The 14,402-nt window shown below is 49.0% G+C and overlaps 7 protein-coding genes across 7 annotated transcripts; 3 read left to right on the top strand and 4 right to left on the bottom strand.

The window, feature by feature from the left end:
* Nucleotides 1–88: 88 nt before the first annotated feature.
* On the bottom strand, nt 89–1,058 carry BDV37DRAFT_240932 (HAD-like domain-containing protein). The gene has a single exon (XM_032081121.1). It carries the CDS (start codon nt 896–898, stop codon nt 179–181), a length of 720 nt encoding a protein of 239 aa, XP_031944715.1. The 5' UTR covers nt 899–1,058; the 3' UTR covers nt 89–178.
* Nucleotides 1,059–2,023: 965 nt separating this feature from the next.
* Nucleotides 2,024–2,952, top strand: BDV37DRAFT_290703 (uncharacterized protein). The gene has a single exon (XM_032088777.1). It carries the CDS (start codon nt 2,050–2,052, stop codon nt 2,902–2,904), a length of 855 nt encoding a protein of 284 aa, XP_031944714.1. The 5' UTR covers nt 2,024–2,049; the 3' UTR covers nt 2,905–2,952.
* A 1,747-nt stretch (nt 2,953–4,699) lies between these two features.
* On the bottom strand, nt 4,700–6,247 carry BDV37DRAFT_279926 (putative xylosidase/glycosyl hydrolase; the record flags this gene model as incomplete). The annotated part of the gene is made up of 1 exon (XM_032086440.1): nt 4,700–6,247. One exon carries the CDS (start codon nt 6,245–6,247, stop codon nt 4,700–4,702), a length of 1,548 nt encoding a protein of 515 aa, XP_031944713.1.
* Nucleotides 6,248–7,123: 876 nt separating this feature from the next.
* On the top strand, nt 7,124–8,107 carry BDV37DRAFT_290700 (putative alpha-L-arabinofuranosidase axhA; the record flags this gene model as incomplete). The annotated part of the gene is made up of 1 exon (XM_032088776.1): nt 7,124–8,107. The coding sequence occupies one exon, from the start codon at nt 7,124–7,126 to the stop codon at nt 8,105–8,107; it is 984 nt and encodes a 327-aa protein (XP_031944712.1).
* A 536-nt stretch (nt 8,108–8,643) lies between these two features.
* On the bottom strand, nt 8,644–9,805 carry BDV37DRAFT_290698 (alpha/beta hydrolase family esterase). The gene has a single exon (XM_032088775.1). It carries the CDS (start codon nt 9,526–9,528, stop codon nt 8,701–8,703), a length of 828 nt encoding a protein of 275 aa, XP_031944711.1. The 5' UTR covers nt 9,529–9,805; the 3' UTR covers nt 8,644–8,700.
* A 1,175-nt stretch (nt 9,806–10,980) lies between these two features.
* BDV37DRAFT_17853 (uncharacterized protein) lies at nt 10,981–12,750 on the top strand. The gene is made up of 2 exons (XM_032079454.1): nt 10,981–11,622; nt 11,749–12,750. Exons 1-2 carry the CDS (start codon nt 11,210–11,212, stop codon nt 12,623–12,625), a joined length of 1,290 nt encoding a protein of 429 aa, XP_031944710.1. The 5' UTR covers nt 10,981–11,209; the 3' UTR covers nt 12,626–12,750.
* A 640-nt stretch (nt 12,751–13,390) lies between these two features.
* Nucleotides 13,391–14,229, bottom strand: BDV37DRAFT_240927 (uncharacterized protein). Its single transcript, XM_032081120.1, has 2 exons — nt 14,119–14,229; nt 13,391–14,069 (listed from the first exon to the last, which is right to left on the bottom strand). Exons 1-2 carry the CDS (start codon nt 14,161–14,163, stop codon nt 13,536–13,538), a joined length of 579 nt encoding a protein of 192 aa, XP_031944709.1. The 5' UTR covers nt 14,164–14,229; the 3' UTR covers nt 13,391–13,535.
* Between the last annotated feature and the right edge of the window lie 173 nt (nt 14,230–14,402).

Genomic DNA, 14,402 nt, shown 5'->3' with positions numbered 1-14,402 from the left:
AGTCAAAACTATATACTAGAGGACTAATAAGAATTTAAAGCCCGCGCTGAGTACTTATATTTCTTTGAACAGATAGTGGGCAAGGTATGAAAAGTAGTCTATCAGTACCTTAGTAAGAAAATATACGAAAATAGAATTTATGCGGATGGGTGGTATCAGCCTGCATGGAAGTATCTATTTACAACCGAGCAATCGTAGCAGGAAGTTGCTCCATTCCCTCTAAGAACACATCAAACTCTTTCTCAACCTCATCCATATTCTCATCGACATCATCCGTCCATCGATGGATATAAACCGTCTTCATGCCGATCTTCTTCGCTGCTCGTAAATCATACGCATGCGCTGCCACCATGACTACTTCTTCCGGCTGAAGTTTAACAAGCTGTAACGCTCTCCGATACGCCTCCAGATTAGGCTTGTACAGTCCCAGTAACTGGCTGGAGAACAGCATATTAAAATTCAGCCCCGAAGAGCGGACGAGGTCAAGCTGGAGGCGCGTTGTCCCGTTGGCATGCACGAAGACTTCCAAACCGAGATCTTCCCGGATACTGCGTATAGCGATCGGCACTTCTGGCCAGGCAGGTTGAGCGTGCCATGCTTTGATGAGTTGTGCTTTGGTTTCGATGTCAAAGTGGGATGTATACTCCGAGTACGATTTGTTGAGTACGGCTTCAAACACACGAGCCAGGGTGATGTCAATATCTTCGGGGTGTAGATTCCGTTGGAAGCGCTGCTGGTTTTCGATAAAGTACTGCCTGCGCCATTCCAGTGCCAACTTCGATCCTTCATCTCTGGGAATTGACGGGGGCAAAGACTGGACAACACTGGTGTGCCAGTCGAGACATGTGCCCATGAAATCGAAGAAGACTGCTTTGAATTTTGGTTGTTCGGAGGACATGATTTTGTTACTTGTCTCGATGCAAGAAAGTAGTCAAGTCTTTTCCAGGTCAATGTCAAGATGTTTCGGTAGTTGGGCTTATATCCTCAGTTAGGCAACCCATATGGATTTATAAGCGTCGGGTTATAAATAGATCATCTGACCATGCAAGAACTAAACCCATTCGAATATTTCACTCGGTAGTCCTTTCTATGGAGCATTTTGCGAGCGTGCTTCGAGCAATTTCAAAGTGTTGACAATACCTAATAAACGGTACGCCACAGATATTTCTACTCCAATTCATAGTCAATAGTACTGCCTCTAACCATGTGGTTGGCGACGGTATCTAAATACCCCGCATTATCAAAATTGGATAGGTCATCATAACACAATGAATATTGAAACACAATCTATCTGTCTGCGAAGACTTTCTAAATGCAGCGATTCTAGTGAGATGCAAGCTGGAGTCTTTTAACAGTAGCGATTGAGGTAAATAGTTTGGGAATATAATGATCAATATATAGGTTCAACCTCCAGTAAGGCCTCAATGATGTTAGAAGTAGTACTGATATAGAACCAAAGTCATAAAGTAGACTATGATAGTCCTGAAGGGGACATCTAGAACTGCCGTGATGATTATTAGCGCAAGCACTGGTATCTTCGTCTGCAATAAATCACTCGTATTGTGGGTTTAGGTAAACTGGCTGCGAGATGGAAGGAAGTTAAGGATGAGTTAACCATGGGGTGCGAACTCAGCAGATATATATAAGGTGATTGCAGACAGGGCCATTCATAGCTTTGAGCTATCATTCCTACGGTCTTGGTGAATCTATAGCCGAACTCTAGCAATGCTCTGGGTTTCAGAAATTCAATATTATTCAATACTCCAAGTCAGTGAATTGAATAACCAAGTGATTTGCCTAAAGAGGGCAACGGTAAGTTTGACGTTGTGGTGATACTAGCATCCCATGAGTCCTTACAACCTTACCAACTTGATATCCTCAAACCTCCGCTTCCCGAGTATGGGTCATCAAATCGTACTTTTTAACTATAAAACTAGGTTGGCTGACGCAAAGTTACGTAATAGAACAAGAAACATGAACACGCCCGCCATCAGTTCGAACCCGGAGACCCCAGTCCCACATGCCGCAAGATCCTCTCCTCTCATCAATATGGCAGAGTTTGGAGACGGTGAGTTCCTGATGGATTTACCTGAAGGAACTCAAGAACTTGTCGCCACCAACAAACGGGCAATCAAGAGAGCGCTGGAAGCGAAGCTTGACGCGAATAAAGATGGATCCGAATATACCGTCTTTTCATATGTTGGGTCGCACGTTGCTGAGCAACTAAGCAAGGATGGAGGCTTGCGTCGCGAGATCGGCATGAGGATCTTCTATGACGCTACTTGTCGCAAGTTGATTGTCAAGATACCCACAGGGGCTCACGAAGGGGCTACTGGGACCCTCTCATTCCTCATCCTGGAGGAGGCTTCAAGGCAGGGACTGAGGGGCAAGCTGAGAACTGCTGGGGCCCAAACATTTGTGGATGACCCATATCGCAAAGAGCCCGATGCGTCATTTATCCCGGAGGTACCTATTCCAGGGCGGGACAAAAAGTGGCCTTCTATTGTTATCGAAACCGGTGTTTCGGAGAGTGTGCCAAGGCTCCGTATTGATGCTTCCTGGTGGCTTGCCAGATCGAGGGGCTTGGTGAAACTTGTGATCTTGATTTCAATCAGTCGGGTTGAGGCCAAAATTGCGCTGGAGTGCTGGAACTTTGGGGCTGTCCAGCACTCCCATAATCTTCGGAGTTTATCCCAGTTCCCCCTGCGTCCAACCAAGACCCAGACAATTACGATATCTCGCTCTGGGGGTAGTACAACTGTTACCGGAGCGCCATTGGTCATCCAATTTCAAGACGCGTTTATCAACCCCCCTTCTGGCCCTCTTCAAGGTGATTTCATTTTCGGGGCCGCGCTTTTGGAAGAGATTGCTCGCTCAGTTTGGCAGGCCCAGGGTATCATCTAAGATGGATCGCAACACGAAATTGGTCCTTATCATTCTGCTATGTTCCCCCTTTTCTCCTCTCTTTTCAGCTTTCTTTCGATTAACAAAGTATTTTAATATTCTGGGATGAATAACAATCTCTTCGCTATGAAACGTACCGTATCCCACATAAAAGCAATAGAAATGTCTTGTAACCTCGGATAGTAAGCCAAGTTGTAGATTAAGGAAAGATCAATCAAAAGAATAAACAGAGAATCGCCAGCTGCCCCGTTCCCTTGGCCCCTGAGAATCTCTTTCATGGATAAAGTCAGTTTATGTATATAAACGAATGCACCGGGTGCTAAAATGATGGAAACAGGGTGTGAGGTATCTCCTTACCGTTCCAGTATCGACTAGAGAACGTGCTAAGAATTAACAGCACCATATATGACACAGTTTCTAAATGAGCTTTAGGCCAGTCTTCAACATAAGAAGGGACAAACTCAGCGTACTAAGATTTAACCGCGTTAGAGATATATTTAATCACATCTTTAAGAATCCCAAGCCAGGAAAGGTACAACAATACTGCTCTGTGGTATTTTTCACCGATGGTCCATAATTTGGACAGGCATATGGCCATAGCCTAGGATGTTTGATTCTTCTCAACCTCTACCCAGCTAGTTTAGAAAACCCGTTACCGCAAGTAATGATGCCAAAGCCTCCATTCTATCGCCACGCTTACTATCGCCACCAGCCATATGTCTACTAAGTCCACTACTCCAAGCTACATTCCAGGCGAGAACTACATAGAGAAAGAGAATAGTAGAGTCCAGAATCACCTGAATCCAACAGATCATCAGAGTTGACCAGGTTTAACGAATCTATCTAACCCGCTGACTCTCTAGAACCCTAGAACCAGGAACTCGGAGCGCGTTCCCTGCTCCACTCTACTCTGTGGGGCACTAGTCGACGGCTAGAGGACTCTGGGGATCAGATGCACACCCCCGATGTCACCAAAGTCTATTGCATCCTGTTAAGACGCCCAGATCCTAATGCTTGAATATTAGCTAGGTAGACCTTCGGCAAGACTGCATTTCACCCGGTCGATGGGAAAGAAGGTGATGCCCGACACTGAGCAAACCTTGCGTCACTTCGCTCTGGATACAAGTACTAGGTACATACTCTACCATCCAACCAGCTTCCGGTGTGCGCCTGGAAGTCAAACTTGCTACAGACATTCGGCACAGCTCAAGCTCCAAGCGGAGCGCAAGGCCACTGCATCATAGGGCTGGTTATGAGAAAGTCGGTCTTGTTCTCACACTAGGCATCACATGCAGGAACCTGGTCAGTTTCCGTGAAGGTAAATAGCCTAAATTCTGGGGGAGCGCAGATGAATAAGCATGTCGATTTTAGTATTGATCGACATATATCTGTCAAGACAGGTAGCAGAGACCTGGAGTCGGCAGTTGTCAGATGGCTTTGGCCCGACATGACCTCTCAGGACCCAATGAAACGTGGAAAACTGGGGTGGGGCTTTTGGACTCAGCTTTCTACGGGGCTTGGACCCGGTGTGCCGAGACTCAGGAACGGCTGCGAGGTGGAACCAATGCGCTATCCCCACATTCAGTGCTGCCAGGCATTACCCCATCCTCCATAGACGTATTTTCAGCGAGTGTCGACCTCACAGGGGATAGAAATGTACTGGTATTCATTATCCAGATACCTAGGGAGACTATATAAAATACATAGTAACACGATGCTAAAACAAACTGTTTCCACAGTACCTACGTGACAAATGCTAAGTGGTTGGCTTGTAGCGTGGAAAATGTGGTAAAAATCACGACAAGGCAAACGAGTTCAACACCACACTTCCTCCAGCCTCCGTCGTTGCAAAGTTGAAGATACCAAAGCGATACCCCATGAAGAACTCCCATTCATTGTTCAATTCATAGACGTCCCCCAAGTTTGTGAACGTCGCACCATCCAGACTGTACGAGAACTGCCCGCTGCCCGCGTACGGCGTGATATCTGCTTCCACACGAAGCCATATCTCACTCCCAGAGAATTCGGCCGTGGCACTCTCAGTCCCGGTGGAAACGGTGTTCCAATCCGAGTCCATCTCCAGTCCCGTGGTAACGGCGATGTGAGAGGTAGCTCCATCATTGACTACGCCAATCCAAGCGGAGGAATGACGGAGCAGGGAAAGACCCGCACGGTCGCCGCTGGACATGGAGCTAATGTCAAGGTGGATGGTGGCAGTGGAGACAGGGCCTATAATTCGGTGGGTTAAGGTATTCTTCGCTGCGTATAGGTCGTCCGTTACCGAGGCAGTGGTGAGCGTGACCCCGTTATTAATGGACCACTTTTCATTGTCAGGGTTGTGGTTCCATTCCCACTGCGGTGAAAGGGTATCCCCAGTGAATTTATCGGTATATGGTTCAAAGGATGAGATGGGGGTAGACGGCGGGGTGATGTTCAGCGTGTCATAAGTTGTGCTCCATCCACCGTCAACTAACTCCACCGAGGGCCAGCCATCGCTTCCCCAGGTCAAAGGAGCGAGAACGGGAAGTCGTCCTCCCGGATAGGCATCGACAAAGGCCATGTAATACCAATCCCCATTCGGGGTGTCAACAATGCCTCCCTGGTGCGGGTATCCTGCCCCCGAGACAGGATTTCCAGCATCGGATATCAGTAGACGACGCTCATAAGGGCCGAATACACCAGAGGTCGACATAAGAACATGCTCCTCGTTGGCGGGATGTACAACAAAGATGTAGAAGTTCCCATCGTGTTGGTAGAATCGGGATCCCTCCAGATATCCAGCATCGTCCGGAGGGAAGACCATCTGCGAGCTCACTTCACTGAGCCCGTCTTCGGAGAGCTCGGCAACGGTGATCCCATTGTTCCCGTAGGCAACATACATTTTGTCATCGTCTGTGATGAGCAGACCACAATCATAGTAGCATTTATTGATCGTGGAGGCTTGGGTCCATGGTCCTTCGGCGTTGGGGGCGGTATAAATGTACGTGGTACCGTCAATGCAGCCCATCCAGTAGAAGGTCGACGTACTTGGTCGATAGTTCAATGTCGACGCCCATGTACCGCGAATGTAGGCGTTGTCGCCACCTTCGAGGTAGTAATTTGGGCCGAATGTAAGCTCTGGAATGGAGTGGCTAGTAAACTCCCAATTCAGAAGATCGTATGAACTAAGGATTGGAGCACCGGGAGAGTAGTGCATATTCGAGGCGGAATAGTAGAACCTATCACCCACGCGAATGATGTCAAGGTCCGCAAAGTCCTCCCAAAATGTTGGATTGGAGATCTGGGATACTGCTCTGGTAGCCATGCCCATCAATGGCCCCCAGAGGAGAAGATTGGTTTTCATGATGGCTCGTGAAAATTCCCTGAATTCGTAAAGATGCAATTAAGAAAAATTATCTTCTATCTATGGTACGAATGAAGGCTTGGGTATCTTGTCAGCATGCGACCAACTTTTGAAGTAGCTTTTATGCTCGCCGACTTTGAGGGATCAAGTGGATGGATAGCAATGCCACATGAGGAAAACTTCCGTTGGTGATGAAACTTTACTAGAGAGCAATATGAGCACTCCGTAGCTACTAGTAATTTTGACTGGAAGAGGCTACCTCCACCGGAGTTGTGAAGTATGGTAACCCTTGAGGAGCAATATATCCCAATGGGGTCAGCTGTGCAAGAAATCAGCATAGCGCCGTGGGGAGATGAATATGCAACCTAAACAGATGGATGTGGCAACGTTTCATGCCCCATGCAAACCCCTCCCATGGCGCAGCGCTAAACTACTGTTCATGGTGAAGGTATCTGTGCATCACTACTAAAATGGATATAGGCTATTATATGGTTAAGGCCGGGCCAAACCCCGCGAGTCGGACCTGGCCCGTTTCTTGGCGGGTTTGGGGTTGTGAAGAATGGCTTGCAGATCTTTCGGCTGAAGGATTGTTTAAAGCCAAGTGAAACGCGTACTAGCGATGAAAAAGGCAAAAGTCCGGTAGGTGCTCCTGTGGGTAGCATCTACCGATATACCCTGCAGCTCTGTGGATATACTTGAACGCATGAGACACATTCGCGGCTGATTGGTTTCGGATTTTAGCCGGTGCCCCGGATGGGCAATTAAATCAAGGATGTATTGGCGCTATAAATCTGGCCTGGTTTCGTTGTTCTACTTTGCTACACCATTATTCTCCACCTTTGTTCTCCCTGTGTATCATTTAATCCAGAGTTCACAATGAAATTTGCAAAGACAATTGTTGATCAAGCCCTATGTGGCGCAGTATTGCTTTCCTCAGCGCGAGTCGCGGCGCAGTGTGCCCTACCATCGAGCTACAGCTGGACATCAACTGATGTGCTCGCGGAGCCTAAGTCAGGATGGGCTTCACTCAAGGACTTCACCAATGTTGTGTACAACGGTCAGCATATCGTCTATGCATCATTCGCCGATACCTCCGGGAACTACGGATCAATGAACTTCGGCCCTTTTAGCGACTGGTCGGAGATGGCTTCGGCAAGCCAGAACGCCATGAACCAGGGGACTGTTGCACCCACACTCTTCTACTTTGCACCAAAGGATGTCTGGATCCTCGCCTATCAATGGGGCCCGACCTCATTCTCCTACAAGACCTCCAGCGATCCCACCAACGCTAATGGCTGGTCCGCGGCTCAACCTCTCTTCTCGGGGACTATTTCCGACTCCGATACGGGAGTCATCGACCAAACTGTCATTGGTGATGATACGAACATGTATCTCTTCTTTGCGGGCGACAATGGCAAGATCTACCGCGCCAGCATGCCCATCGATAACTTCCCGGGTGACTTTGGTACCGAATCCGAGATCATCCTGAGTGACACGAGAAACAACCTGTTCGAAGCGGTTCAGGTGTACACTGTCGACGGCCAGAACCAGTACTTGATGATTGTGGAAGCCATTGGCGCCAACGGTCGCTACTTCCGCTCCTTTACGGCTGACAGTCTGGACGGTGAGTGGACTGTCCAGGCGGGCGACGAGAGCCAGCCCTTCGCTGGCAAGGCCAACAGTGGCGCCACCTGGACCAACGATATCAGTCACGGTGATCTGGTTCGCAACAACCCCGACCAGACGATGACTGTGGATCCTTGCAATTTGCAGTTGCTCTACCAGGGACAAGATCCTAATGCCAGTGGCGATTACAACCAGCTGCCGTGGAGGCCTGCTGTCCTGACACTGAAGGTGTAAAGTGGTGGCTACGTTATTGGCTGTGTCTAGTGGCTATAGTGAGGATTGGAGGGTGTTACTATTACCTAGTAAATCTTGAGCGCTCGACTTGGTCACGCAAGGCTGGACACGGAAGGGTGTGGTACCAACAATAGGTTATTACAATCCATGTTTTGTAAATATTCCAAATCTTTCTTAGGCTGAATATGATCCCAGTCATCTCTTGCCAATCGTTACACATTGACTGTCAATAGGGCTTACTTTTGGCCGTCCATGATGTCCAGGCTTGTGACCTCGGCCGGACCAAAGGATAGTGAAATGTCTACATTATGATAGAGTATTGAAATGGACCATACGTAGATTTCACTGTCATTGACATTAACCTTCGTTCGCGGCTTCTAACGTATTCGACGCTTCTCAACCATACAAATAAAATTCAACTAGTTTGACTAGTAGTAAACTTTGAAGCTATTTACTGGAGCAACTTCTTATGCAACCTGAATACATGTATCAAGAGAGAATAGCCTAGTATTTGTGCAATAGACGACACGAAAAAGGTTTTCTCCATCCTCCCCTCCATAATTCCATTCCAAAGCAGGTCCGATTGATCCAACTTAGAACTGAGAGAAGAACTCCCAGATAAGACCAGGGGTAAATGAATCCGAAGAACCCGCGTCCGAAGGAAGTGGTTCGTGATCGCCATCAAAAGCAACCCACTGAACAGGATGTCCCTCAGAACAGCCCGTGTAATCAGTGACAACATGTGTCCCGCTTCCAGGCTGCGGCTCAGGAGGAGTCGCGGCATCACAGCCATTCACCTGAACATAGTGGTCTCGCAATGTACGGCCGAGCTCGACGCCCAGCACGCTATCGCTAATTCCATGCTGACCAAAGTACGCAATGGGGACACTACCGCCATCACAGCCACTGATTTCACCACCAGAGAGAACCGCAACAGCGCGGAAGACGTCGGCTCGCGAACAGGCCACCGAGTAGCTCATGCCTCCGCCCCAGCTCCAGCCGGTGGCGAAACGGCGGTCCTGGTCAATGCAGAAGGAGGATTCTATCGCTTCGAGGATTTGGTCGGTGAAGGTGATATCGTCACCGTTGGTGTTGGCCCAGCCGTTGCCCAGGCCCTGGGGAGCGATGAAGATGGTGGGTGTGTCCCCGGCGAGGGACTGCAGCCCGTAAAATCCGTTTTCGACGACATTGTTCATGGTGCCGTCGCGCCAGTGGTACCCGATCACGAGTTTGTGAGGAGTGCTGGCGTCGTAGTTGTCAGGAGCCTGAATAATGTATTCCCGAGGCTGCCCGTTGACGTCCATGTAGTTGAGTCCGTTGCTGAGGGATGGGGTTGTGCCGCATCCAGCGGAGCTAGCTGCGGCAGCCTGTATGACCAATTCGGTCGCTGCAACGCAGAAAGAGGCCCAAGTGCGACGCATATTGAGGGAGTATAAACGTGTCCTTGAGATAAAATGTGAATAAATGAGGAGTTGTTTGTTCCAAGCGGGTGTTGCTGTATGGAATCGAGAACGATGATGTAGATTTTCAGTGAAAGAGCGATGCTGAAGACAGGCTTTCGGCTTCTTTTATGTCCCCAACCTGCTATTACATATACAATACCACAGTTATCCAGAGCTCAGACTAATACTGTACGATTGATATCCTGCGACAGACAAGACCCCTACTCTGGCGATCATTGCCCACACGCAGGGTGGCATTTGAGGCTAAATTGTTTATCCAAATCACACTTAGATAATGAAGAAATTCAGCCGGTTACTTTAAAGTTAGATCGGACAGTCCGCATCATAAAAAGCAAGATCGCGGTGGGAGTGTTGTTGATCAATGTTGAAAAGTACATACGTTCGGCAAGGAAGTCGCCGTTGATTGCCGAGCGCGTAGTCATCTTAGGGTATTCTCGCGCTGACCAAGACCTTAGTAACAACCCCCGAGGCATCCCTTGTCTCACATTGAGACCTTTCGACTTTGCAGAAATGCTGGATAGTAACCCCTATTTTTAGGTGATTCGAACACGAATGGGCAAGGCCATTCTCGTATGGAATCCCCGGGGCAGACCCAAGGTGATACCGCAGAACCCCACATGGTTGGTGACCTCAAACTCCTGGCCAGTTTTCCCGCAAAGAAGTAAGGATGGCTTCAAAGCAGTCAGTTGCACCTCACTCCCCACTGCTGCTCGCTCGAGGTAGCGAGCGCTTGGGTCACAGACTCGAGTTCAACACGGAATTCGCGAATCGTTTCTTCGTGGACTGCAAGCTTTCACCAGCTTGGTGGAGAGACGTGCTACACAAACGCAGCGAGCGCAACTAGGCTCAAGGCCATTGATAACGGCTCTACCATGCTGAATTTGGTTCTGTGGTATGGGAATCACTGAGAACAAGCAGGAGAACGGTCTTGGGACGAGGGAATGTCATGCAAAGTGAATTTTATATTGGGCATGGCGCCTCCGTCTTGGCCCACCGACATCGAAGATCTCGCCAATGAGAATGCGTACCTCCATTTCCCACCCGAGCCAGATTACCATAGCGATGGTGGGGAAATGTTCTGGCAAGGCGCCCACACACGTCAACCACCCCTCCGTCGAATGGCACCACGCTCTCCGGATGTCTTCAACCTCGTGCTAGTCCATAGAGAGTTAGGTTTATGATCAACAAGAGAACCCTTGGCCGTCACTGAGCCCAACCATTTCAGAACACGAGTCTCTCACGGCGACGATCCTGCACTCGGGCGCTTGTCTACTATCAGCTGTTCGCACAGACCTGGATCGTTCCTGGAGTCTGGCCAACTGAAACGGATTTTGTCCGCACTATCTGGGTGGTCCCTTCCCTCGCGACATTTTAAGTGGAGTAATTGGCTGAGAAGCCGCCTGCTCAAGTCATTTTCTCAGATCGAACGCTCTGAACAGCCTCATTTTCCACACCAGATCTGCCCAGACCACCCACATGGGCGCTTACCTCTGACGTCTCATAATCAGTCGCCATCGACCCGCTGCGCCGGGCGGACAAAGTATAATACCCAGCCCGATCCGTCGCCCTTGGGTCGCGCGCAACAAATCCCTGGTCCACCATCCTCGGTTATCTTTCACCCTGAGAAAACCACCAAAACATGGCAGAAACCATCGGCCTGGCCTCCGGACTGCTAGCCTTGGCGACTTTTGCATTCCAGTCTAGCCTCACCCTTCACGAGACCGTGAATAGTTTCCGGTCTCACACCAAACGCGTCCGCGACCTGATAGAGGAGCTGGAGGCTTTGAGCGGGGTTCTCGCCCCACTGCGCGAGCTATTAGATACGCCCAGCGATGTAGATCTATCGGCCCTCGAATTGCCTCTCCTACGCTGCGGCAATGCCTGCACCGAGTTCGAGCAAGAATTAATCAAGTGCTCGTCACGCTCTACTAACAGAACCAGCTTCCGAGACTGGGCCAAGTTACGGTACATGGGTGATGATATCGATGGTTTCAGGCGAATGCTTGCCGGGTACAAGTTGACTATCAATATTGCCCTGACCGATGCAAACCTGTGAGTCTTTGTGGTCTTGTGTCTACCCATCAGCATTTTTTGTTTGCTGCCCTCCCATGGCGCTGCGACCCCGTCTACCATTCTTCTACTCGTTTTCTAGGCGTTCGTGGCTAACTTTATACCCAGCCGCAAGAGCTCGGTCAACGCCGAGGCCATTGAAAGCTATAAGGCGCTCATCGAGACTGCCAAACTTGACCTTGAGTCTCATCTGGAAAGCATCGACGGAAAGCTTGAGGTGATCTTTGGGCAAACCGTGACCGCATCTGATTCAGATGCGTTGGAGCTGCGGCGAATCAAGGAGGAGCGGTTGAGCACCGAGAAATGTCTTCAAATATGTGCCCAGTTATCTGAGCATATTGATCAGATTCAGCTCTCCACCAAGCGCAGTGATAGTTCGCCGGGATCAGATGATTCTGACGCTTTTCCGGAAAGAGTCACCAACGAGGGCTTGGAGGAGTGTAAGAATAAACTTGCCGTCACAATTGCCAGATTGGAAAGGCATATGCAAGACCTGATCGACCGATTACTGGTGAAATCGAAAGCAGCGATGACGTCGGAGGACGAAGTTACCGAACTGAAAAGACTGCGGGACGAGTGGGAAACCGCCCGCCAGTGCATGGACATCTGCTCCAAGGCAGACAACCACCTCAAGGAAAATATCAGCAGCATTCACAACTACGGGGCCGGGGATGCGTTACAGTTCATGGTGTCGACGACCGGAAAGACCATTCATGGCACCAACCGAGGAGTGGGGTGGAGAACTAGGCAGGTTGGAGGTCACCTCAGTGATGCCTCAGTCCAACAACTGTCGCGAGATCTGACCAATATTAACTTTCGGGTGATCGACGCCGACGGCCAACCGATGCGAGAATATACCAACGCAATTCGTGATCGGGATGCTGATACCGGATCTAGGGCGGAATTCAAGGAACGGTATGGGCGAGGTTTCACGCTCACCCCCAAATCTGAGACCCTCCAGATGTCGTCTACAGGCTCTCAGTAACAGATGGGATGGACTGACCCGGTAGTCTAACGTGACATGAAGGTACTGGAAGTCATGGTGGTCTTTACCGATCTATTCTCGTAGTTTCTTGATACATGGCTCCCGAGTTGATGCTTTGGCACTTGAAGTTTTGAATTATTTATTGTACTAAGCGTTGAATAATTTCCATGGCTACTTCAACTTCTGCTTCTACCAACTAGCTCATCGCCCTGACATCGCTTTTCTTACTTCACGGAGTGGTCAGGCCAAGTCATCTTTCTGCATTCGGCATGCCAGCGCCAATATCCTCTAGTTTGTATAAATTCATGAGGTGACCTCTACTACGCCCGGTGGTCCCTGGATTGAAGTATCATGGTCCAAGATTCGAAGTATCCATCGATTGGCCATCCAAGGTTCGTCGTAGCCAAGCTCAAATCCGGGGGAAGGAACAGATAGATTAGAGCCATTTGGCCAACTTGTTTATTGAGTACCTTGGCCTGACACGCGAACATTGAAAGGTCGCAATATTGAATGTGGTTAGGTCGTAATGAATCTGATGGAGGTGCTTCATACTTAGTTTACTTCAGTGAGATACTCAACGGAAGTTGCAATCAAGTGTGACAGATAAGAACACCAGGATCAGATGGCTGATATAGTTGTAGGAAGCTCTACTACAATAACCTCAATTCATACATCCACGCTTGTAGGATCATATCAATATATTAATAGCTTTCTTCGCCTAATTTCCGTGTTAGATATCGATAAAAGATGCAAGTCAATTTACAACAGGCTTCATTGTACACTAAAGCTCAACTTAGGCATCAATTTAATAAGTACATTCATTGGCCTCATTAAACTCAATCATATCCATCATGAACTGCCACTGATTGCGATAATGAGAAGCTATACTAAAGGTGCATTAACGAAAGGGCTAAGCATGTGGATCCTCAATCTCCCCATTAATGATCTTCTCTGGAATCTCAGTCTGCAGAACACCATCCGAGCTTGTATACTCAGGCCGCGAATAAATTTCAATAGCATCGGCCCCAATGCTCCCGACCGCGTTCCAGAACGTCCAGGCTGATTGGAAGGGAACTCTCCACTTCCACCAGATCGTATCATCGGATACCTCCGCAGGCCCTGGAATGGGGTTTGGACCCCAACTTGACTTGTCGTATGTATAGTGCATGACCACTGTGCCCTGCGAGGGCGATTTATCGTCAAGTACCGCAAGCCACGAGTCTGAAATACTCGTTGTCTGAGTATCGGTATGTTTATCAAGGCGTTCTTGGAAGAATCTGCGTAGCTCGGCGTCACTTTTGCCTTCAAAACCGGTGTCGAACTCTTGGACAGGGGTTTGAGTTTGCCACTCGTCTAAGGTTTCCTGGTTTGGGGTGCGGACTAAACTGAAGATGTTGAACGCATCTTCAGGTATGGCACATTCGTTCATCAATCGGTTGATTACCTGGAAGGGTTTAGTAAGTAGTCTTGGAGTGTTGCATGGGAGCACGAACGCTGGCGCGGACGTTTGAAGTGCAGAACAGGAGAATGGCGGACATGATGGGCTTGGCGTTCTTATGTGATCGTTCAAGGCGGTTGAATCATACGGTAGAGGGAGAGTATCGATGATAATGAAATAGGCAGCCGAGTTGAAAAAAAGGAGATTAAGTGAAGTCATATTGACCAGGTGGAATACGATAGTGCCTGATCGGCCAGGCCAGACCCCCCGCTTTCGAGCCCCGCCAGAGAGTTAGTCAGCCTATAGTCAGGGATGTAGCCCTAAGCTGACAGAAGCAGG

This window comes from Aspergillus pseudonomiae (genome assembly GCF_009193645.1).
Source record: "Aspergillus pseudonomiae strain CBS 119388 unplaced genomic scaffold BDV37scaffold_11, whole genome shotgun sequence".
Taxonomy (NCBI): domain Eukaryota; kingdom Fungi; phylum Ascomycota; class Eurotiomycetes; order Eurotiales; family Aspergillaceae; genus Aspergillus; species Aspergillus pseudonomiae.
Note: the sequence above shows the minus strand (reverse complement) of the source record. Positions and strands in the feature narration are given on the sequence as shown.

Coding starts and splice junctions, on each gene's coding strand:
- BDV37DRAFT_17853 (XM_032079454.1), top strand. CDS start 11,210: ATGGCAGAAACCATCGGCCTGGCCTCCGGACTGCTAGCCTTGGCGACT. Junction 11,623..11,748: donor GCCCTGACCGATGCAAACCT/GTGAGTCTTTGT, acceptor CTTTATACCCAG/CCGCAAGAGCTCGGTCAACG.
- BDV37DRAFT_240927 (XM_032081120.1), bottom strand. CDS start 14,163: ATGTCCGCCATTCTCCTGTTCTGCACTTCAAACGTCCGCGCCAGC. Junction 14,070..14,118: donor CTTCAAACGTCCGCGCCAGC/GTTCGTGCTCCC, acceptor AAACCCTTCCAG/GTAATCAACCGATTGATGAA.
- BDV37DRAFT_290698 (XM_032088775.1), bottom strand. CDS start 9,528: ATGCGTCGCACTTGGGCCTCTTTCTGCGTTGCAGCGACCGAATTGGTC.
- BDV37DRAFT_290703 (XM_032088777.1), top strand. CDS start 2,050: ATGGCAGAGTTTGGAGACGGTGAGTTCCTGATGGATTTACCTGAAGGA.
- BDV37DRAFT_240932 (XM_032081121.1), bottom strand. CDS start 898: ATGTCCTCCGAACAACCAAAATTCAAAGCAGTCTTCTTCGATTTCATG.